Source organism: Anolis carolinensis, chromosome 5 (assembly GCF_035594765.1).
Source record: "Anolis carolinensis isolate JA03-04 chromosome 5, rAnoCar3.1.pri, whole genome shotgun sequence".
NCBI classification, from domain to species: Eukaryota; Metazoa; Chordata; class Lepidosauria; order Squamata; family Dactyloidae; genus Anolis; species Anolis carolinensis.
Genome location: NC_085845.1, coordinates 153,322,953 through 153,346,063, shown reverse-complemented (window position 1 = coordinate 153,346,063; position 23,111 = coordinate 153,322,953). Strand labels below are relative to the sequence as shown.

General features: G+C 36.9%; 1 protein-coding gene across 4 annotated transcripts in view; it reads left to right on the top strand.

The window, feature by feature from the left end:
* zfc3h1 (zinc finger C3H1-type containing) overlaps window positions 1-18,313 on the top strand; it is a 46,160-nt gene extending 27,847 nt beyond the window's left edge. For 2 of the 4 annotated variants that reach the window (XM_008110950.3, XM_008110949.3), the window contains exons 17-35: window positions 1,781-1,912; window positions 2,544-2,665; window positions 3,572-3,673; window positions 3,776-3,895; window positions 5,379-5,562; window positions 6,512-6,698; window positions 7,409-7,600; window positions 8,551-8,788; window positions 10,426-10,531; window positions 10,778-10,976; window positions 11,424-11,518; window positions 12,340-12,450; window positions 12,942-13,046; window positions 13,130-13,295; window positions 13,953-14,053; window positions 14,999-15,100; window positions 15,706-15,745; window positions 17,145-17,207; window positions 17,333-18,313. In XM_008110950.3, the coding sequence (XP_008109157.2) occupies window positions 1,781-1,912; window positions 2,544-2,665; window positions 3,572-3,673; window positions 3,776-3,895; window positions 5,379-5,562; window positions 6,512-6,698; window positions 7,409-7,600; window positions 8,551-8,788; window positions 10,426-10,531; window positions 10,778-10,976; window positions 11,424-11,518; window positions 12,340-12,450; window positions 12,942-13,046; window positions 13,130-13,295; window positions 13,953-14,053; window positions 14,999-15,100; window positions 15,706-15,745; window positions 17,145-17,207; window positions 17,333-17,470 (2,503 nt within the window). In that variant the 3' untranslated portion in view covers window positions 17,471-18,313. The remainder of the gene's footprint in view (window positions 1-1,780; window positions 1,913-2,543; window positions 2,666-3,571; window positions 3,674-3,775; window positions 3,896-5,378; window positions 5,563-6,511; window positions 6,699-7,408; window positions 7,601-8,550; window positions 8,789-10,425; window positions 10,532-10,777; window positions 10,977-11,423; window positions 11,519-12,339; window positions 12,451-12,941; window positions 13,047-13,129; window positions 13,296-13,952; window positions 14,054-14,998; window positions 15,101-15,705; window positions 15,746-17,144; window positions 17,208-17,332) is intronic. The other 2 variants (XM_062982613.1, XM_008110951.3) reach the window with 2 other exon arrangements.
* Window positions 18,314-23,111: the final 4,798 nt, after the last annotated feature.

Genomic DNA, 23,111 nt, shown 5'->3' with positions numbered 1-23,111 from the left:
GTGGTTTATTATGTGTTTCCCTATTCAGATATCACCATTCTGTGATTTACCAATGCTGTACAGTCCCTCAGTGCCCTAGCCCTGAAAGCAGTGTCATGCAGTGTTAATTTTTATCATGTCTTCACCTGCCTGGGCTGTCATAATACTTGTGCTGGTATAGATTTTGTTTAGAATGAAGTGAAACAAAATCTATTCAACGTTCTACTTTTGTTTCTCTTATTGAGGGCATGCCTGTTGTTCCTCTCTGTAGAAAACAGGTGTGGTCAAAGTCTGTTCCCTGTTTGGTGATCTGGGTCACTGATCACAGCCTCATTAATTTGTCCCCATAAAGTCTGTTATGACCCAATATAAACTGATCCTATGGGCCTTTACACCCTATTTTACTTCCTTATTTTTACATTTTCACAGGAGTGGGAATTATATAGCTTTCTCAATGCAGTTGAACTGCATCTGCATTGGCTGTAATTGTGAGGACTGCTGAGATTTGCAGTCTACCGTGTGTGTAGCATAGCATGACTCTTGTAGCTATTCTACAGCATGACAGAGTAAGGCCAGATACACCTGCTGACTTTAATTCCATAAGTAATGTCTAATGATGTAAGCATTTGAAGTATGTAAAGCAGGAATAGCCTTGTCCGCTCTTAGTAAAAATATTCATATTGTATTGCACTGTTCATGCAAATAGATCACTCATTGCTTAAGGCAGAAGGCAGCTTTTTTTTACTTCCAGTTCTTTTGAACTACAAGGTGGGACATAAAGATCTCCCATATTTTGAAGGCCTATAAAATGAACAAAGCTATCTAAATATTTCTGAAAAGTTTTGTTTAAATCGGTTTTAAAAATCATGTCAGACAAATGGTGGCCATTGTTGACAATACATTGCTGAAAATAATCCTGAAATTTCTCTGTCACTCTTTGGGTCATCTCAGACGGAATGGCACGAAGCATGTAAGAAACACTCTCTGTGTTGTTATCACAGAACACTTGTCCTCATAATACGCTTGAACAACAAAGCCCTAATGTTCACCGGTTCAACTCATGATGGCTACTGAAAACTATCGAATTAGACTTACCTGTTCTCTCTATCCCCATTATAGCCCACAAAGTTCCCCCCTCAAAATATGAGATATCTTTATGTCCCACCCTGCTGAACTTCCATGTTGTCCTGGCCAGTATAGATAGTGATCTGTAGGAGTGAGATGTAGTTCAAAATATCTGTAGGGAAGCAGACTAGAGAAGTCTAGTCTCAAGACATCTAGTGGCATGACAATGGAATCAGAATGGTTTTTGCTCACATGATTCAGTTAATCAGACAGTTGATTTGCACTAATTGAAGTTTTAACGTAATTTCTGAATACAGGAGACATTAATTTAACATAGTTATTATTAATTGTGTGGCAGCCTCAAATAACATAACTCTCAGCATTGTAATAATAGCAATGATAATCTTCCTTCCATTGTGTCATTCTAATAATGCTTTAAAGATTAAAGCAGATAGGCAGGGATGGAATTGTAGAATTTAATTCAGATCAAATGTAATACACATTTGTATATCATCCCAGTTCTTAATTTACCTAGCTTGTGCAGGAAGGACAAACAAGTCACTGTCCTCCTTTGGACTGAGCAGCAGGTGGCGCTGATTAGCTGGTTATTGTTATCCTTAGAAGCAGTGATACAGAGTTAGGTTTACTATTTTCAGGGTGTTTTGTTTTAAATTGTTAAGTCTGTTTTTCTTGGCCTGAAAACAGTAACATCTCTTGTTTTACTTACTCCATTTAGGTTTAGTCCTTATTTTCGAACAAAAGAAAAGCTTTACCTCAGTTCAGTATCCCACAGCAATATGATTGAACCCAAACAGTGTTTCTGCCGTTTTGACCTTACAGGCACATGCAATGATGACGATTGCCAATGGTGAGTGATTTCTTCCTTTCCTTAATACCCACAAAGTGTGTACCTTTAATTTGAGCAGTATTTGCTGGAGGGGCGGCTGTCTCAGGAACACAAGCAGATTTGTCATCTCTTTTGAATAACACTTAATCAGATCATAGCTGCTTTAACCATAAAAAAATACTTCTTAAGAAAAAAATGTGGTGTTCTGCACATGTCCTTTTCCTTAAAACTCACATAAACTGCACGGTGAAGCTTATTTTAAAAAGCTCAGTCATAATGACAGCATATATACAGAAAGAATAAATTCTCCAATTCCTGGTTACCCAGTAACCAAATTCCTGCAGCAGAAATTTCAAATCACAGAATGCCACCCCAAACAGGAACAATTGAATCAGTTTCCTGAAGTTAAAGGCTTGCTAAGGCTTGGGAACTGATTGAACAGTTGTCTGGAGAGCAATACGATATGACTCAGGTGCAATTGGGCCAACAGATCTCTATTATTATTGTTTGCCCTTAAAAAAAGAAGTAGAATTGTCAGTTTAAATGCCACACTTCTAAGATACGGAGTAATTTTACACACTTGTTTAAAAACAGCATTTGTGAACTTCTGATAGACTATTCACAGTAGCTTTTCCTGGGTTTTTCTTTCTAGGCAGCACATGAAGGACTGCACTCTCAGCCGAAGTCAGCTCTTTGAGGATGTTCTTTCATACAGTTTATCATTGGTTGGCTGTTCAGAAAAAAACACTGATGAAGAGATAAGCACTGCAACAGGTGTTGTTTCTTCTTTCTATCATTAATTTGGTGTCCATTTACATATTCAGGTTAATCGCAGCAAGCATTTTTAAAAACTAATGTGTAGGAAGGAAGCTCTTCTTTAAAGCTTGCTTCAGTCTAAAAAGTATTAAGGATTACTAAAGAGTGTTTTATAATATAATCTCATTTATGCTGTGGGGGGGATGCCCAGCATTAGTCCAGGTTTTCTGGAAGTTATTCTGGACACCTCTACTTTTTACTTCTGCTCATGTATGTGGAGTTTCATACCTGAAATACCAGGGGTGCTTTTTTAAGCTCGATAACCCTTTTAATTTTTTTAAAAAAACAAGTACTTCTGACATTTGGATAAAAAGCTCTTGATATTTTGAAGGTTTTTTTTTTTGTGTCAGGAGCAACCGGAGTTGCTTCTGGAGTGAGAGAATTGGCCGTCTGCAAGGACGTTGCCCAGGGGACGCCCGGATGTTTTGATGTTTTTACCATCCTTGTGGGAGGCTTCTCTCATGTCCCCGCATGGAGCTGGAGCTGATAGAGGGCGCTCATCCACACTCTCCCCAGGTGGGATTCGAACCTGGCAGCTTTCAGGTCAGCAACCCAACCTTCAAGTCACTTAGTCCACTACGCCATTGAAGTATGTTCTACTTTTAACACCTGGAATGTACCCTTTAAAATATCAGTCTTAAACCTTAGACCTAATGACACTGTAATAGCTGTTTTGGGGTAATATTTTTTTGTCCCTGTTAAAAACAAAAAGCAGCAATCTCATGTAATCCAATGTATTATTTCTGATTCTCTTAGACTACATTTAACAGATTTCCAAAGATTTGGGGGGAATTTCTCTGGATATATGAATCAATTTTAAATTGTCAACAATATTTTTTAAATATTGCTATTATCTCATTTCAGAAAAATATGTTGAAAAACTTTTTGGAGTAAATAGAGATCGCATGGCAATGGATCAGATGGCTGTACTTCTTGTTAGCAAAGTCAATGAGAGCAAAGGCCACAGTAAGTAACTTTTGAGTAGCTTGACATGCTTTTTATTTATAGTCAGGATATAAGAGGTTTTCCAACTACAATATGCTTTGAATTTTTCCCCATTGCCAACAGCCCCTCCATATACAACATGGAAAGACAAAAGGAAATGGAGGCCTAAGTACCGGAAAAAGGCTCCTTTGGACAGTGATAGCAGTGGTGAAGAAGAACAGTCCCCTGGTCCTATTAAATACGGTAATAGTACAATTACGTTGGGAATATTAGTGACAAAGAAATTATGCATAAACATTATAATGAAACAATGTTTCCCTTTAAATTTATCCTACAATGATAAAACAATTTCAGATACTCAAACATTTACATATAAAACTACTCCATTGATGGTAGAGATGCTGCTTCCCTTCGGCCAATCCGGATTGTTTGGCTGAGCTGATAAGGGCTCAGCTGCCATGTTTTTTTCTCCCAAAACGGGTCACGTGGCAGCCGATCACAGCTCTCCTATTCAGCATCACGTGGCGTGTGAAGAGGCTGCTGCATGCTCACACGGGGTTTCCTTGTGAGTCCTGCCTGTTGGACCAATCAGAATAGAAGAATGCCATGACGTGTCATACTCAAGCTGTGTCTATTTAATGGAGTGAGCACCTCCATTGCTCTCAGTTGCATCCTAGTTCTAGAGAGATGCTTCAGTCTGACTTGGGAGAAAGAAAGAGCTTTGCTCTTGGTGTGCTTTTCTTCAAAAATATTTGGGCGACTGTGAGAGCCTTGAGTCACCCTTTAGCTTCTTTTTTTTCCTTCCCCCTTCTCTTTCAGAAAATAATTTAAGAAGATTAACTATTAGTATTAATAGTAATAATCACAGCAAACAAACAGAAAAGTCTCAATCTCAGAAAAATTCTTCCTAGTTACCTACCTACCTATAATTTTATTTCTTTGCAAACAATTCTTCTCTGTTTATATTTCTTTCTGTGCTCTAAAAGAAAAGAAATTCCTAAAAATCACGGGATGACCCAAATGTTATGAAACTTGATGGGCTAACAGTGGTTGATCTGTCCTCCAAGTGTGATCATTTTCATCCTAATAGCCTGCATTTTTTTTTTTGCTGCGGACCGAAAATGGCTATTCGGCTACCCACCCGTTTTCAGGAGGCTTGCATAAATGAATCTGGGGGGTCTCCGTAAATTTGGCCAGGAGAAACGGATTGAGGTTCAGCCAAAATGCACAAGCCTACTGCAGATTATTCCTTGCAAGAGATTACACTGATAGTTTTAAGGTTCAAGCAGGCTTAGTTCTGTGCCTGAGTCAACCAGGCATATTCATAATCTACTAAATCTACTGATAACATGGTAATTCAGCAAGTCTTAAGATTTTGTGAATAATCAATGTTACAATTAACCTACCATCGCTGCTTCCTGCCACTGGTTCAGTCTTGATCTCCCATTTTGAGACAACCCTGTTTTCCATGGAATGTTCGTGTATTTTAGTTTTGTGTATTTTTTATGTCTTCTAATAGTGTTTTATCTCTTGTCTTAATGATATTGTCTATCGCCTTGAGCCGCAGAGAGATGTGGGTAATACATTTATGATTATTATTATTGAACTATTTCCTCCCAATTGACTTCTATTGTTCACATGTAAATATAAACTAAGCATAACATAAAACGCAGTCTGAAGATGTGCAAAATGTAATGGTTTTGGTAACAAATGCTTTTATTTTCAGCATCCACAGTAGAAAACAAAATAAAGATTCCTGCTCTGGATGCTGTTGTGACTCCGGATGACGTTCGTTATTTTACAAATGAGACTGATGACATTTCAAACCTGGAGGCAAGCGTCCTGGAGAACCCTCTTAATGTTCAGCTTTGGATCAAATTGACCTATAAATACCTGAATCAAAATGAAGGGTAGGTAATTCTTCCTGTGCAAACAAATCAGTTACAGTTTTTATATGAGGTTTCTCACCTGTGCAGCTGTAATCCAGTCCATCAAAGGCCTCTGTGTTCTTAGCCAAACCACAAGTAGGTTATTGTTGTAAAAGCAATTGAGAAACGCGGTTAGATCTGTTACTGTATCTACAGTCCAGAGTAAGGGTAATAAAATATTTTGATGTTTTAAGCCAAGTTATGCTTCATTGCAGCATGGAAGTACAGTAGAGTCTCACTTATCCAAGCTAAACGGGCAGGCAGAAGCTTGGATAAGTGAATATCTTGGATAATAAGGAGGGATTAAGGAAAAGCCTATTAAACATCAAATTAGGTTATGATTTTACAAATTAAGCACCAAAACATCATGTTATACAACACATTTGACAGAAAAAGTAGTTCAATACACAGTAATGTTACGTTGTAATTACTGTATTTATGAATTTAGCACCAAAATATCACAATATATTGAAAATATTGACTACAAAAATGGTTTGGATAATCCAGAAACTTGGATAAGCGAGGCTTGGATAAGTGAGACTCTACTATAGTAAGAAAAGATTCATTTGATGATGGTGATGATTTCAGAGGAACATTTTAGACAGCAAGGTGATTCAGAAACAGGTTTCATCAGAAGTTTTTATCTTTCAAGCAGAGAATCAGCAGGTGTTCTGAAAATATTGGCAGTAAACCACAGTTGCAGCGCACTATCCATAAGTTCCTTTGTGTTACTTGTGCAGTAGCTTCTCTCCCTCTCCCCATTTCAGAATCTTTCAAACTCTTGTAAATTCAGAAGAATAGAGGACATGGTGCAGGGGATGGGGAGAACTGCTGAAGGAAAACTCTTTGTGTAGGCCCAAGGATTGTATAGTGATGCTGATGACATGAAAATGAATGTGCAGTATCTTCTTTTTTCCTTTTCCTATTGAAGATCATCATCAGAATGCTTAGATTCTGCTTTAAATGTTTTGGCTCGAGCACTAGAAAATAATAAAGAAAATTCTGAAATCTGGTGTCACTACCTCAAGTTATTTTCAAAAAGAGGAACAAAGGAAGAAGTGCAAGAAATGTGTGAGACGGCTGTGGAATATGCCCCTACTTACAAGATCTGGTGGACAGTAAGTTTAGCCTTTGGAAAAACTTCATATTTTTGAGTGTTTTTCTATAGGTAAATTTGGATGTCACGCAAGCTAGAAAAAAAGCTAAGGAACAAACAGTGGGTGCTTTCTTTAGTTTGCTATGGCCAAAGATGGAGCAGTTAGACAAAGAATACCACCCCACTATTCACACCTAGGAAATCATGGCTCTTCTGGTATTCTGATTTGTTTTCTTATGTAAACCAGTTCTGTGTCAAGTTTGACTCAAAGGATTCAAACTGAAGAATTCTTACAGAAAATGTAAAGATCCCCCCTCAAGTAAATACTTTGTCTTTTATTTCTTTGGATTGGCTTTTTGTCTGCTTATGGGAAAAATAGAAAATATACTGGATGCTAGGGTTCATATGCCAGGTTTTCTTAAGGCCCTCTTTCCATTCCTCTGTGCTGCTTAGAAAAAGAAAAAAAAAGTCACAGGTACCAGAATAGGATGCAGTGGGACACAAAAATCTGAAATTTATTAGTGTACACAGAACTGCTTTAGGAGCATGTATGGATCCTAAAGAGATAAAACCTCCAAGCTACTGTGTTTAGCTCAACACATTTCAAATCAGTGATTCTTTAAAAAAACAGTTAAACAAAAGCAGTATTTTGTATTTTAGCACTAGGCTGAAAGGGAGTGAATTTTACACATAGCTTACTCTGAAAACATTTTTCTTGCTTAACTCATTCAGTTTTTAAACCTGGAAAGCTCTTTTGATGGAAAGGATTATGTGTGTGGTAGAATGCTACAGTTCCTCTCAGAAACTCCAGAACAAAAAGAAAATGTGGATCTTTGCTCCTTTCAGTTGCTGGAAATCTTGCTGTATAGAATTCACTTAAGCCTCTTCACTGGAAAATATCAAAATGCTGTTGCCTTATTTCAGGTATGTACTTATTTTTAATGCCATGCTGCATTTGGTGTAGACTTTGATGATTCTAGTATTATTGTATATTGTTAGTTTGTGAGGCGCTAGAACACAGGAGAAAGGAGCATCGTGGAGGAGCATCCTTTTATGTTGGTATCCCCAAGGGTTTCTTTTAATATCACCTTTCTGTAAAAACCAAGGTGGTATACAATATATCAAACTATTAACAGCAAGATTGTGAACATTAAAATAATAGAACCTATATTAAAACGTGAAAATCAGCAGTAGATACATGATGGAAGCCATGGCAGAACTCTTTTGAAAGGGATACAACTGACTATTGTTTGGCTAAAACATTAGGAGTCCCTATATTCCTGTAATACTAGAAAGTGAAGTATGTTCAATTTACTGTGCAGTTGTTAGGTTCTTTGATGGTTATTGTGCTGAGGGCTGACTTAAAATGTGTTTTAATGTGTTTTAATGGAAGAAAATTTGATAAATAATACAATGTTTGAGAGTGAAATTTATTTCTTGTGTTGACTTACACCAGAGACTTCCAAACATTTAGATGGGATATAAATAAAGATGAAGATGATGATGATATTAATAATAATAACAACAATAATATAATAATTTGTATAGAAACATCTTTCTATTCCTAATATGTAGTTTGTCAAGGAGTATCTCTTAGAATATTTTTATAATATATAGGTTGGAGTTAGTTGTCTTCACTGTATTTATTTTTCAAGATTTATTCTCCCAACTTTTTTTTTCAAATGAGTCTTTGGATCACATTGAATTACAAAAATCTGATATAGTATATTCCAGTCCTGATGGTAGTGGCCATGGGATTTATCATACATAATAGTGAGCTTGATCAAAGTTGTACCTCTAGAATGTCTCTGTAGGACCAGGCATAATGTCTTATGTTTCCAGGTGTAAGCATTCTGTTATTTTCCATTCTGCAGAATGCTCTGAAGTCAGAAAGCGGCAAGGCAGTTGTACAATACCTCACCATAGACAATCGCTGCTTAGCTTGGCTCTCCTACATACATCTGATTGAATTTGGTGAGCTCCCAATCAAGTTCTATGATCCTGCCAATAGCAACTCCTCAAAAATAGTGAAGAAGGAACCATTTTTTATACCCTGGAAAACAAAAGAAGATGTGAAAGCTAATCCAGATACCTTGCTAGCTGTATTTGAAGGTAAATTCAAAATCCAGGGTCCTTGTAGCTTCCATTAATTTTTTAAGATATTTCCATATACAGTAGAGTCTCGCTTATCCAACGTAAACGGGCCGACAGAATGTTGGATAAGCGAATATGTTGGATAATAAGGAGAGATTAAGGGAAAGCCTATTAAACATTAAATTAGGTTATGATTTTACAAATTAAGCACCCAAACATCATGTTATACAACAAATTTGACAGAAAAAGTAGTTTAATACACAGTAATGCTATGTAGTAATTACTGTATTTACGAATTTAGCACCAAAATATCATGATATATTGAAAACATTGACTACAAAAATGCGTTGGATAATCCAGAACGTTGGATAAGCGAGTGTTGGATAAGTGAGACTCTACTGTATTTAGTTATGAATAAGATTGCAACCTTAGTTCCCCCTATGTCCGAGTACCAGGGAATAAGTCCTATTGAACTCGGTTCCCTTCTGAGAATATATGCATTGGATTGTGCTGTTTTAAAACAATTTTAATCACTGGACTACAGATGATAAAATAATGGCTATCTTCTTGGAAAGGTTTTTCATGTAACCTTTCTCTGCTCCATATTGTATTAAACGGGAACTCTGAAGTTCTCCAGATGATGATGGGTTGCAGCTTCCACCCGCCCTACCCAGTTTAGCCAGTGGCAAGGAATACTGGAAGTTACAGCTTGCCAAGATATGGAGGGGGGCTAGCAAGGCTTGCTTTGTAGCTACTTTTGAATGTCTTCTTTCTTTTGGTTGCTTTTATTTTTCCTAAATATTGGATTTTCACGTATAGTTTTAGTTCCAAACATTTATATTGCTGCCACATTGTACTCGTATATTGATGATATGACTTCATAGAAGTCGATTCATAGGTCATAATAAAAATCATAATTATATGTCATGACATTGGTTGTTAAAACAAACACATGAGGGGAAGTGTTTCATATTCTACAAAAAGTACTTTGTTGTCTAAACTTTCAGTGACTACTGAAAAATCCTAGTAATTTAAAAAACAATAATTCACTGCTAGGAAGTTCAATCCTTGGATGGTTGTTTAAATTCATAGGTGCTTTGGAGAGTAACCTTTGAGGATAAATTAGGAGCATTTATTTGTAAAAAAAAATGGTTGGCAGTAACAGATCATTTTAATCTATGATTTCAGTTAATGGGATCAAATAAACATATACACTTTTCAGGATTAAAATAGAAAATTTTGTATTGGGTTTCATAAGAATTTGCAATCTTATTTATTTTCCTCTACTTTGGATCTCCCAGATATGTATCTGGAAATTCAGTGAAATCCAAAATTCCTTAACTTACAGAGAATCCAAACTTTGAATAGGCATTGGCTCCCAAAATTGTGTTTAGTTACATTACTTACAAATATTGAACAATATTTTGGTATGATATTTGTCTTATAAAATAAAGTTACCGATCTTTTAAATAATCATTTTTATTTATTAATATATTAATAAGTGTTTTTTGGCACAGTAGCAGACAAACTAAGGTAACAGTTTGTCCTAATAAACAAGTTTCTCTTTTGCGAAGAATACATGTTAAAAATTCTTTAGAAATAATTTGGCTAGCTCTTTTCAGGAATAGTGTTGGTTTTTTTTTGGTCTTTTTTAGATGCCATTCAGTCATGTGCTGGTGAGGATAATTCAGCTGATAAAAACATGGCTCACTGTCTCCCATTATACAAAAACATGATATCATTGCAGAAGCTGCTGGAAAGGTAAGGTTTTCTTCTTGCAATACACCCATTTCCTCTTAGTTCACACCCTCATATAATTGGAATGTTACTGCTACAAACAACCAAAGGGTGAAGTAATTCAGACCTAACGAAAAAAGGTATAGTCAGAAATAACATCTAAAGTATAACATTGTTCACAAGAATGTTATTTTTTTCTCAAGAATAACTTTTTAAAATCATCCACTGTATTGTTTAGTCAACAATATATTCTTTACTATTGTATTAAAGGTGGGAAGCTGCTACTGAGCTTTGCAGATCACTTGTGAAATTAAACCCTCTTGACTGTCAGCTTTTGGAAACACTGGTTGATTTATATTTGAAGACAGGCGAGGTTGAAAGAGCTTGTGATGTGTGGCTCACAGCATTTGAGAAGAACCCTCGAAATGCCCAGGTTTTCTACCATATGTGCAGATTCTTCATATTGCAGGTAAAATATCACTAGCTTACTTCTCTTATAATGTTTAAACCCATTAAATTAGAAAAGGGGGTCTCTGAGGTGTTTCAGGCTACCACTCTAATAATACCTTCCATTGATTATGCTAAGATGTCTCAGATTTCATATTGCCTATGGATACTAAAACATACAGAATGAACAATGTGGTTCATTGGGTAATGCAAAACTTTATTTAAAAAGCTGCAGAAATCAATTTAATTCACCAGTGTTTTTACTAGTGTAACGTGCCAATGTTTGATCACATGGCATTTGATCTGGATTCTTACATAAGAGTTTCCCCTTGTATGTTAAACATCTAAAGAAGTGTAATTCATGCTCCCTATCTTTCCTTTTCTGTAACATTGAATGAGTGACTTTCATGTGTTTCCACAAATACCTGATGTGAGAGGTCTGATGTCAAATTTGCTCTTTTTATAACAGAATAGGTCAGATAGTATACCGCCTCTGTTGCAAGCCTTTGTTGCAGCATTCTTTGAGTCTGTACCCAAAGAGAGTAATCCTGTGGATCTGTTACGGTAAGTTTGGCAAATTATCTTTTCATTCCATGCTGCCATGAACATAAAAATACAATATTTTGCTTGATATGATAGACAGTTCTGCTGTTTGTAAAATGTTGATACTTTGCATATTTCTAAGATTTGTATGTTTATAATGAGTAGTTACACCTGTAGATCTTACTGTGTAATAAAATGCAGTTTATGGATTTGAGTTACATATTATGCAGTGGCTTGTATGTGTAGAAGGCAACAGGTGGTTATATGATTTAAACATAGATTCTTAGGACTAAAACAGTTTGGTAGACATGGGAATGTAATATCTGGTGCCACCACTTTCCAACTCTTATGCCTGTTGGTTGCTTGTGATCATTGTTCTACAAGTGGTTGTGTGGTTATTTTGTGCTAGTTCTGCTAATGTTAGGTTGGATACTATTGAAAGTGTTCCTAGGCCAATCTGAAAGTCTTACTGTAAGTTATAAATCTGTTTTGTAATAATTGAGATGATTATGTGAAATAGCCATATAGAGTGACTGCGTACAATGCTGCAAATGCTGGCATTTATCTCTGTAGTAGTTAGAAAAGGAGAGCTAGATGCCAACAACAATTAGATTCCCCTAAATTCCTTACCACCAGTATCTTAAAAGGTCCAGTGCACACATTTGTTGAGGAATAAAGTGTCCATATGTGAGTGCAAGGCTTCTTCGGACACCTCCTGCCTTGTGGGTCATCATAGTAGAAATGCTGCACTCTCAAATGGTTGATTCTTGTTATATAAGGGAGGTTAGGATTGTTTCTGTGTTGTAATCATTTTCACACTGAAAAAGCACTCTTTGTTCTAGATATTTTTTGAATTTCCCAATGCCAATTGAATTTACACCACCCTTGTATAAGGGAAATTTTACGGAGGAAGTTTTAAACCAGCAAATTCCTTACTTGTGGCAAATATACTGGTGAGTTTTCCTGGAGACTTGGGAATGTTTAATAATGAACAGGTTTCATGTGAGGACTTAGATTTTCAGAGGCGGAATTAGCCTTTTAGCAAAGTAAATCTTATCAATGTGGGGTTGTCATTTCTGCCCTTGTTCTAGTGTCTTTTATGATATTTTATGTTGTTAGCCTACTTAGTTTTTGGAGGCATGTGGCTCTTTTAAAACAGAAGACGTTGTTGCTTCAAATTAAGGACATAAACTTGCAGGTGATATAAGGCATTTTTACTTTAAAAAAGATTAAAAATTGGGGATTCCCTCCCAAGTTCCTAAAAGGTAGTATGGCTATTTAAAATCCTTGGAAGCTGATTATCATTCCATTAGCAATATTTATATCCAGACCATTTTTGTTTGTTTAGCATATACATTGAAGTTTCCCAATTGTCTTTGTTTTTGAGAAACGGCATACTTTTTTTGGGAAAATAAATGTTTTGTTTTCATTTCTAAAAACATAGTTTATACCAGTGTCTTCATGGAACTTGTGCAGAAGCAACTGATTCTTATGAGGCAGCTCTGGGAGCAGTTATGCAAGAGGAGATAGTCCAGCAAATTTGGATGGAGTAAGTTTAAGTGATAAGGTCTTATTTGTTGTGGAAGTATAATATTCAGAAATGTTAATGTTTTGATGGCACTTCTTTTTCAGTTACCTTGTTTTCTTCAATGGCAGAGTTGCCAGAGCCAACAATCAAGTCCAAGAGTTCAAGCTTTTTACTGATCTTATAAACAGATGCCTTGTTACCGTCCCCACACGATATCCTATTCCATTTAGCACTGCGGATTACTGGACCAACTATGAGTTTCATAACAAGGTATTTCAAAATCCATAGTCCATTCATACTGTGTATTAAGAACAAAAGAATATATAAACTTTCTCAGTCTCTGTGGCAACGTGTTAAAACAAACGTTTGCGTTGGGTGGGAGAGATGTAATAACTCAAAGTTACAAAGGTCTAATGGTTGTATCCTTAAGATCGTCCTCAGGAAAAGGCACATATTCAAATGATTCTTTTTTGGGTGCCATAAAGGTTTCAGGCTACACCTAGAATCACAGAGTTTGGAGAGACCACATGGACCATCTAGTCCAATCCTTGTAATGCAGAAAAACCACAGTCAAAGTACCCCTGACAGATGGCCATGCAACTTCTGTTTAAATGATTGAGATAAACATGTGAAAGTTGGGAATCAACAGCCATTACTCAGATTTAACTTTAACCTTAGGGAATATGCACAGATTTCCCTGTCAAAAGACAGCAAGAATAAAAAAGAGTCATCAAAGTTTTCATGAATATGAGAACTTCTTTGTCTCTTTTTCACTGCAGTCTAAACTTGAGTGGCAATGCTTCTCAGCAAGTTTCTTTGCAGATCTGATCATTGTCAGATTGCGTTGACAGAGAGTACATTCTGGTGTCTGATTGTTACAGCTGGCAAAGAGACCCATCTGATTTCTCAAAAATGTATATTTTACAGGTGATTTCCTTTTATCTGAGTTGTATTCCAAAGTCTCAGCATTCCAAAGTCTTGGAACGATTTTGCTGTAGCATGCCTGCTAATCCAGGACTTGCTATCAGGTAAGAAAAAGTTTGTGGAGGCTTTTGTTTTTCCCTTTATCTTTTAATTGTCAGTAGTCAAGTAGAGATTTTCAAATGGATTTGATTCAGAAGGGAAGGAACAAATATTTAATTGGTATTTTGCTTTTAATTTTTAAGGAAGCCTAGAAATCCAATCTATATTAACCGAGAAACATAGTTAGGATTACTACTTCAAAGAGAGAAAAATAATGGAGGTGTACTGTTTGTAGTCAAGAATTATTAGGCAATGACTTCACTTTAATTTCCATATAATAAACATGTTTCTGTGATCAGTGTTATAGTAGAAACTTTAAAGAGCCTAGTGTAACTCAGGAATGTTCATATCTGAAATACTTTAATTAGGATACAATTCTTTTTTGGTTTCTATTACTTTTATCTCTTCTGGCCAATAGAGTAAGATGTCTCCATATTTATAAAATACTCCATAAGATGATTTTTAAGAAATTATTTCATATAGGAATGTTATGTATATTTGATAGGTTCCAGTTTCTTAGTTTATAATAAGGAAAATGTTAAATCAGTAGTATTAATCAACAGCCAAAAATCTTCAGCATTGTAGTAAGAACATTCTTAAAATTATTCTTAAATATATATCTGCTTCATCTCTAAACATTTAAGATGATCCAGTTGCTGTATGATTGATATAATTTTACAATTTAAGTGTTTTCCAGAACAAATGTTAGGATAAAACCCAAAGAAAAGTTTGTCTTGTTGAGGTTTCATCGGAGTTAAAGGGGAAAGTGGTTTGGGTTGGATTCTTACTTGTACTGGAAGGATATCACAGTGCTATCTTCTAATTTTAAAACTTCACTTTTCATATTTGAAACCTTTATTAAAACTGAAGTTTTACATTGTTTAGTACTGTTTAACATGTTCACTTCATAGTTATTGCATGCTTTCCTGTATACTCCTTTGTCATTGCAGGCTGCTACAACAGCATTGGGAGGAGAACAATATTCAGATTCTGAAACTCCAAGCCAAGATGTTTACCTATAATATCCCAACATGCCTGGCCATCTGGAAAATGTAATTCAACAGTCATACACCTGTTACCATAGATACTATTTTTATATAAAAAATATTAAGGTTTAATTCCTAAGATAAATCTAAATAGCTCTCAAATTGGTTTCATGCTAGAAAGTGTTTTTCATTATTGCAGTCTTTCAACAAACTTTAATTTAGAAAGATTCCTGACAGTAGTTGTAAGATGAGGACCTTTGCTTCCCCTTACCATAGTATTTCAGAAGTAAGTATTTCTTGTGTGTATCAATAAGGAAAATGTATTGATAAATTGTCTTGTTGCTACTTTGGCATGTTTTATCTAAATTGACTTCTGTTTCCTCCTCCTTTTTACCCTCCCCCTTTGTATACCATAATAGCAATATCCAGTGGTGATGAACTGATCATTGTCTGCAGTATTTGTACATAAATGGAACAACTGAAATGTCTTTCTCATGTAAGATTGTTTATGAAATGGATCTTTTTCTTTTGTCTCTTCACTATAGAGTACCATCATTGGGAATTAGTCTGTTACTTTCCAGGACTTTATAGTTCCATCCCATACTCCGTGTTCTGCACATAAAGATAGTGAATGTGCTGCCAAAATAAATCATTTTTATTTATTCCCTCAGAGCCATTGCTGCTGAGTGCTTTTTAAAGGGACAGAAAGAGGTATGTAAAGAAAACCAATTTTAAAAACTTATCTAAAATCTTCAGTAGTCTTAATCTTAAATCCAGTACATAAGTCTTCTTCATGAGTAGGGAGTCTATAGTCCCCCAGGTGTTCTTGGACTGCAGTTGTCTTCTGTCCTTGCTAGCACTGCTTATTATGGAGATCTTGGAAGTTGCAGTTTAATAACATCTAGAAGATCACACATTCCCTACCCTAATCTGCATGTTTTCTGTATCTCTGTGTGTTTTAAGTAAATGAATATAAGCAATCCTTAGGTTACGAACAAGATAGGTCCTATAGGTTTGTTCTTAAGTTGAATTTGTATGTAAGGCACAACACAAAATTTTTTAAAGTGTAATTCCAGCCATTTTTTTTAGTTTTGGATAGCTCAGGGAAGGTTTAACACCCCTGTGGTGTTTGTTTTGTTGTCTGTGCCCCTGTTAAGATTTCACCTCATATTATTTCCCTGTGTTAGTTGGATTTTGAAAAATGGTTTGTTGTGGAAACAAGGATTGGTGAAAAAGCTTCAGAGGAGACACCTTATCCCCATGACAACTCTTCCAGGAGTGAACTTCCCTTCCGAGAGCAGATTTCTTATAACTTCCTGTTGTCTCACTCCTTCCTGTTCTTAACTAGGAGTCAGATGTAGTCAGATGTTGTAACTTGAGTACTGCCTGTACCATTATTATAGCCAAGCTATTTTTTACAGAAAAGTCAGCTACCTTCTTTCCAGTATTCCAGAAATTGGATCACTATCTTGTTGATACACAATAAACCAAGAATCCTGGCTTTAAAAACCGCATGCCAATGACCCCACTGTATCTGTCCTCACATTGGGGGCAGGATTGAAAAGCTTTTCTGGTTGGCCCTCTTTCTTCTTAAGCTACAGATACCTTTTTAGGATCAGGGAAGTTCACGGGGAGACTTGATTTAGTTGTAACCTAAGGTGGGTTCTGTAAAGCCTTTCTCTGCCATGCTAAATGAAATTCTGATTCCATGTTAATTATCATGAAGCTTATAGTCACCTAGATGGATATAGGGTTTCATCATTAGCATGCAGTCTAAAAACATCAGGAATCACTTAATATTTCATATAGAAAAAATCCATTTTTGTATAGATGGGTCAGAAATTCTTGAACAGCTTGATCAAAAATGCTTAAACTGCTTGATCAGTGTAGTATTTCAAAGAAAACTAAATGGTTGTACTTGGATGGCATAATTTACCAGTTATAGCAGTTTGCAAAAATAACCCTAATTCTATCATACTGAATGGTTGTTTGCAGTCATTTGCCCACTCCTGTGTTATAGGTCTATGAGGTCAAAAATATTGATTATGAGGCTTCAGAATCTGGTTTATGTTGAAATAACATTGAATTGATTCTTGTCTTTCCTTCACAGGTCCATCACTTATACCAGAGAGCCTTTCAGAAGTTACCTCTTTGTGCAACCCTGTGGAAAGATGTAATGTTTTCTCCTTATGTTTCCGTTTAAGGTTTCATTTCAATTTTCTGCATATCCCATGTCCATAGATGTGGTGATATTCAGGCTCTGGCTAAATCTTATGTCTGCTTCCCCATCTCTTACAGCAGCTCCTGTTTGAAGCCTCCGGAGGAGGTAAAACTGATAACCTGAGAAAACTAGTTTCCAAGTGCCAAGAGGTTGGAGTCAGCCTAGATGAGCTTTTAAGTTTAAACACTTACAGAACAGAAAGCACGAAACGTTGAACGCTGGGTGCAGTCAGTGCTAAGTCCAATTAAATGCCAAAATCATTTCAGTGATTCTCCAGGCTGATCTCTGGCTTTAGGCCTCTGTAAAGCAGATGAGCAGTGCTGAGCCTATCAAGCCTCTCTGGTCTGCTTTCCTTGAACCTGGAAACAATTAACATGGCCGCCTCCTTGGATAAACGAATTCCCAATATGGCCTGCTTCTGGGCCCTGCAAGACTCTCATAACGTCATATACGTAAGTATAGTTCACCTCAATGACAAGACTTAACATGTTAATTTCTTTTAAAAAATTATTATTTTCAATATTTCATTTTCTTTTGTGTGTGTGTGTGCTCTTCCTGATTTCACTTGACGCTCGACTGATGCCTGAGAGATTTGTGTCCGGGGCTCACAACAGGGGGTTGTGTTTACACTAAAAAGAGTCCACTTTGTCCTCTCTCCCTGCCCCTCCCCTTTCCCCAAATCCCTTTTTGTTTCATTTTGGAGATTAGTTTTCATTGCAGGATTTAAAACAAAAGCAACTGCTCTTAAGGAAAGTAACTGCCATGGTCACAAGTATGCTTTTTGCACTTGAAAGCTCGGAGGGTGGTTTAACGCCCTTTCTGCATTCTGGACTTGTGGCAGAGACTTAAACTTGAAGATTAAATTTACTTTTTGCAAACGCCAGTGCATCAGGACCTAAAGAGTGGTCAATTTATTATGTGCAATTTTTGTAAAGAAATTTTAATTTATAATAAAGGTTTAACAGTTAATAATATTGAACTGATTTGTATTAAAATACTACTCTGTAGTATTGACATTGTTTATATAAAGATATTTTGAATATACATTTTTAAAAATCTGCTGTCTTTGTGGTCTTTAAGTGGTCCAAGTTTATTTGAAATACATGGATTGGTTAGTTCCTTTTCTTAAACTACACAGTTTGGTTTTATACAATATTAAACAGTATACACATGCCCAGCAAATAATTGTTTACACTATTTTTGATTTACATTGAAAAATTACATGAAAGTATATGAAATAGATATAATAATATAGGGTTGAAACATGGTGTGCCTTCAGAGTTTTGAATATAGTAAAATGGTATTACATTAAGTCTGTGTTTAGAACAATTGAACAAGTTTCAATTCTATTTCATAATATCCTTTTCAATTTAAGAACAAGTAACTGTTGTTCTTCAGGCAAATACTAAACTTCATTAACCCAAATAACTAAGGCAATGTGGCTATTTCAAAGAAATACATCTTTAAAAGTAACTTGCCAAGGGTCAAACACATTGGGTGTGATAGAAACTACTTATTCAAAGAACAGACTAGTAAAGTGAAAACGAATGAATTACTGAAAGTGCTTACATTAGATATAAGTAGTTAGTCACAGCAAATGCTACACATAAAGTATATGTTTCTCAATATTTAGCATTCCTGTTCACTCTTAGAAATACTGAGAAATAAAACTCATTAGTGGGATTTATTCCCAAATAGGCTTGTCAAAAAAACCATGTTAGGCTCATCTTAGGGTCTTCATAAGTTAGGAACAGCTTGAACGCTCACAATAACGGGTGGGTCTATAATTGTTGCAACTTTTGCCCAACTCTGAGATCATTTATCACCAAGAATCAATATTGCCTTCCTGTGTGAGGCTTCGCCTGAAACACCAATAAAATGTTCATGTCATTTGCTGTGCATTTCTAACCAGCATGTGAAATGAAAACTACAAAGAATAAGATATTTTATTGTCTAAGAAGTATGATGTTTGCATCTGCTAAGAGTAAATATAATTACGGTTACAATCCTATGCACACTGATCTGGGTCCAAATCTCACTGAGTCATTGTTTCTTCACAGTAAATATGCATAACACTGCAGGGATAGATGGCAAAAAGACCTATAAGCTAGAAACAGTGATGAGTCATTGCTCTTATTTCATTTATACAGTAGGCCCTCAGTTAACCAGCACTCATGGGGATTGGTAGATGACAGATAAAGGTAGTTTCTGGATGCTTTGGAGTTACTATTAAAATAGGCTCAACTAATACTATACCATACCATAAACACTCTTGATTTGATATTAATACTGAAATACAGTAATTAATAACTTTATTTTTGTGCCCTGCCTCCATCTCCCCGAAGGGACTTGGGGTGGTTTACATATGGCACAGGGTGTCTAAACAGTGCATAAAATACACACATACAATACAAAATAAAACCAAAAATATATAAAAATGACAATTTGACCTCAGAACAGTCCCCAATAACCTATAGTGTCAACTGTTGTAAAAACATGGCCAACTTTAAACAAGAAGAAAGGAATAAGATAGTGCAAGTTGTAGCTAAAGAACAAGGGATTGGGATGAAAGTTCTGTGCTATATCATAATTACCATTGGGCTAGACATTCTCAAAGGCTTGTCTAAACATCCCAGTCTTCAATTCCCTCTGCTGTCATCTGCTCCCTATAATTAGCTTCAGTTACCAACCTGGCTGCCAGCCTTTGCACCAGTTGTAGTTTTCGGGCCGGACCCCCAGATTGCTGACCTGCGTTCTCAGGGGGAGTGTAACCCCATCGAGCACAGGTTGTTACCCTATACCCTGATCGGCCTCACAACTGACCAGGAGGACCTCTGCCTTGTCTGGATTAAGCTTCAGTTTATTAGCCCTCATCCTGTCCATCATAGCGGTCATTGAAAGCCACTGAGATGTCCGGGAGAGGCAACAGGGACAGTCTCCCTCTGTCAAGTTCTCTGCATAGGTCATCCACCAAGGTGACCAAAGCTGCCTTCATACTATGACCAGGCCTGAAACCAGACTGCGGTGGATCCAGATAATCGGTCTCGTCCAAGAATCCCTGGAGCGGATTTAAAAGTGGTGGGCTGTAGTGTTTGGGGAGGACTGACAGGGTTTGGGCTACATGTTAATGGCACTCACTATAACCTGAAATGTCATTGGAAGGGTGGCTTTTGGTGGCTCCTCAGCACTGTGGGTTATAGCTATTTGTGGAAGCGGGAGCCTGTCTGTGGAAGTGGGCACCTCAGCCACATACATACATATTTTTACTTTTATTATATGCATAAATTTATCACAATGAGTTCTTTGTAGGGAATGTTACCACACTATCCTGACCTCTCAGAGCTTCACAAAATAAATGGTAACAACCCCCCCCCCCAAAAAAAAAAAACGTAATGCCTTGTTTTCAGCCACAATAGCATATTTACATAGGAAAACACCTGAAAACACTGAATGTGTGGAAGAGTTTCATCTAACAAATATGGCTGATGGCATCTGTTTGGTAAAAAAAGTGTAAAGAGTTGCATTTCTCTTTTTCCATTTCCGGAGTCTGGGTTAACAGACGCATTAGGCACCTGTGTTATTTTGCCCTACATCCAAGGTCAAAGCAAAAGCCTGGCCGATTGAGAGCAGTAATTTCAGCTGTGCTCTCTTGGGATTTACTTCTTCCGGAATGTCTAGATCACAGAGGTTAGTCAGCCAGCAATTGGCCGATGGGGAACATGTAGGATTACAAAGCTTTGGGGCATAATGGAGTTACCATTTATGTATTGCTTCACATTTAGCTGTTGCCATTTTGGTGTCGGTTACTTCCGAACCAGCATCCTGTTCTGTATCTTGATATGTCTACTTAGGATTAGTTAGGATTTACCTTCATATACTGTACTACTTCCCCCAGATGTTATTCCTGCTTCATTTGTCAATACACCGGCTTCCCTATAAGGTCTTATGTGTTTTATTACCGAGGGATTGGGTAATGAAACTATCACTGCCCTTCTCGGCTATTCCTACTAATTAAAGGTTTCTGGCCTAAGGCTCTGAAGCAAAATGTACTTGCTTTTGCCCCGGTTCCTTAGAATCCCTTTAGGTCGCCCTATAACAGGCATATGCAAACTTCGGCTCTACAGGTGTTTTGGACTTCAACTCCCACAATTCCTAACAGCGGGTAAGCTGGCTGGGATTTCTGGGAGTTGGAAGTCCAAAACACCTGGAGGGCCAAAGTGTACCCATGCCTGCCCTATAAGGTTTAGCAATTCCCATAACAACTGGGACTTAAGGGATACAGTTCAGGTTGTTCATACCCTGGGATACCTCTTTGGCAAATAGGCCTTGTGTGTGTAGACAGTAGGTCCTTTTTTCATTTCAAACCTAACTCCTTGGCTGGAAGCAACTGGACAAGAAGCACCTTTCTAATGGGAAGTATGAACAAGATGGCATTCTTCATTAGAGCAGTTGTGGAAAAGAGGAAATATTATCAAGTGTAGCTTCCCCCATCCTACACAGTTATGGAAGGCACAATGCCCTTGGTGATGTTAGAAAGACTGGTAAAGTTCAACAATATAATAAGAATTATAATAACAATATAATAGGAATTATTGCAGTTTGACACCACTTGAATGGCCATAGCTCAATGCTTTTACCATGACAGCTAAAGAGAAATCATAGTGCTATGATTGTACAGTGTGAAATAACAAGAAGGGCAGTTGTGACTGCAGAGTGCCCCAAGAGATGTGTTGAAAAGTTTCAACATCCACTTCATATGCTTGCAACAGAACTTGCTACTTCTGGAAGTAATTGTAAATAGCCCTGCTGCCTAGCTATCGGCTACCATAAAGAGACATATTACAACTGAAATCAGACCTGAGGAAATTGTTGGCAAGCAAAGCTGAGATTTATTTACTTTTCCGTTGGAGGGAGTGTAGGCTCTGATCATAAAAGTTTTCATGGTTGCACCTGTCGGAAGGAAACAGGCCTGGCCAAGGAAGAAGAGAACACCTCCCTCTATATGTTGAATAAGGGTGACTCTGAACAGGAGGAAATGTAGCTCTACTATGGCTGGAAGCTCCAAGATTGGTAAGGAGGTGAAAATGTTCTAGTTTTCAGTTTGAAATTCACATGAGCTATCCATGGTTCTGAACCCAGTTGGAGGGGAAGAGTTCAGCACTCTGAATGTTTTCTTTAATATCTGGACTGCAACCCAAATATGATTTTGGAAAATGAAGGATAGTCAGATAAGCAAAGCAACAACAACGGTTCAAACCAATTAGGACAATATCGGGAACACTAAAACTCAGGGTGAGCTGGTTGTAAAGTATGCTTTAAACAGACAACAAACTGACACTTATTCCAGACAAGACAGAGATGTTCCAGATCAGTCACAACGGAGATCAGGGAAAAGAGATTATGCCCCCTTCTAGGCTGCCATATATTCCAGATTATCAAAGCAGATAATACACATCTGCTTTGAACTGGATTATTTGAGTTTGCACTGCTATATAATCCAGTTCAAAGCAGATAATCTGGATTTTATATGGCAGTGTAGAGAGGGACTCAGCCTGTGTTGTATGGGGTTACACTCCCATGGAAGGTGCTGGTTTACAGCTTGAATGTGCTTCTGGATTCAATATCCTTGGTTTGTGGGAAATGTAGGTTGAAGGGTTGTTGTTTTTAAGTGTATGGCATGCTGCCAGTCTACAAAAGTGTTTGAATACTTTTTATTGCTTAATAAAAAAACAACAAAGATAACTACACCCTAGTATCTGAGAAAGATTTTGAAACATATCCCCAAAGCACACAGAATGTAATTCATAAGCAAATAGCTAGCACTGCTGGATCATTTAGGGACAACCTGAGCTCCAC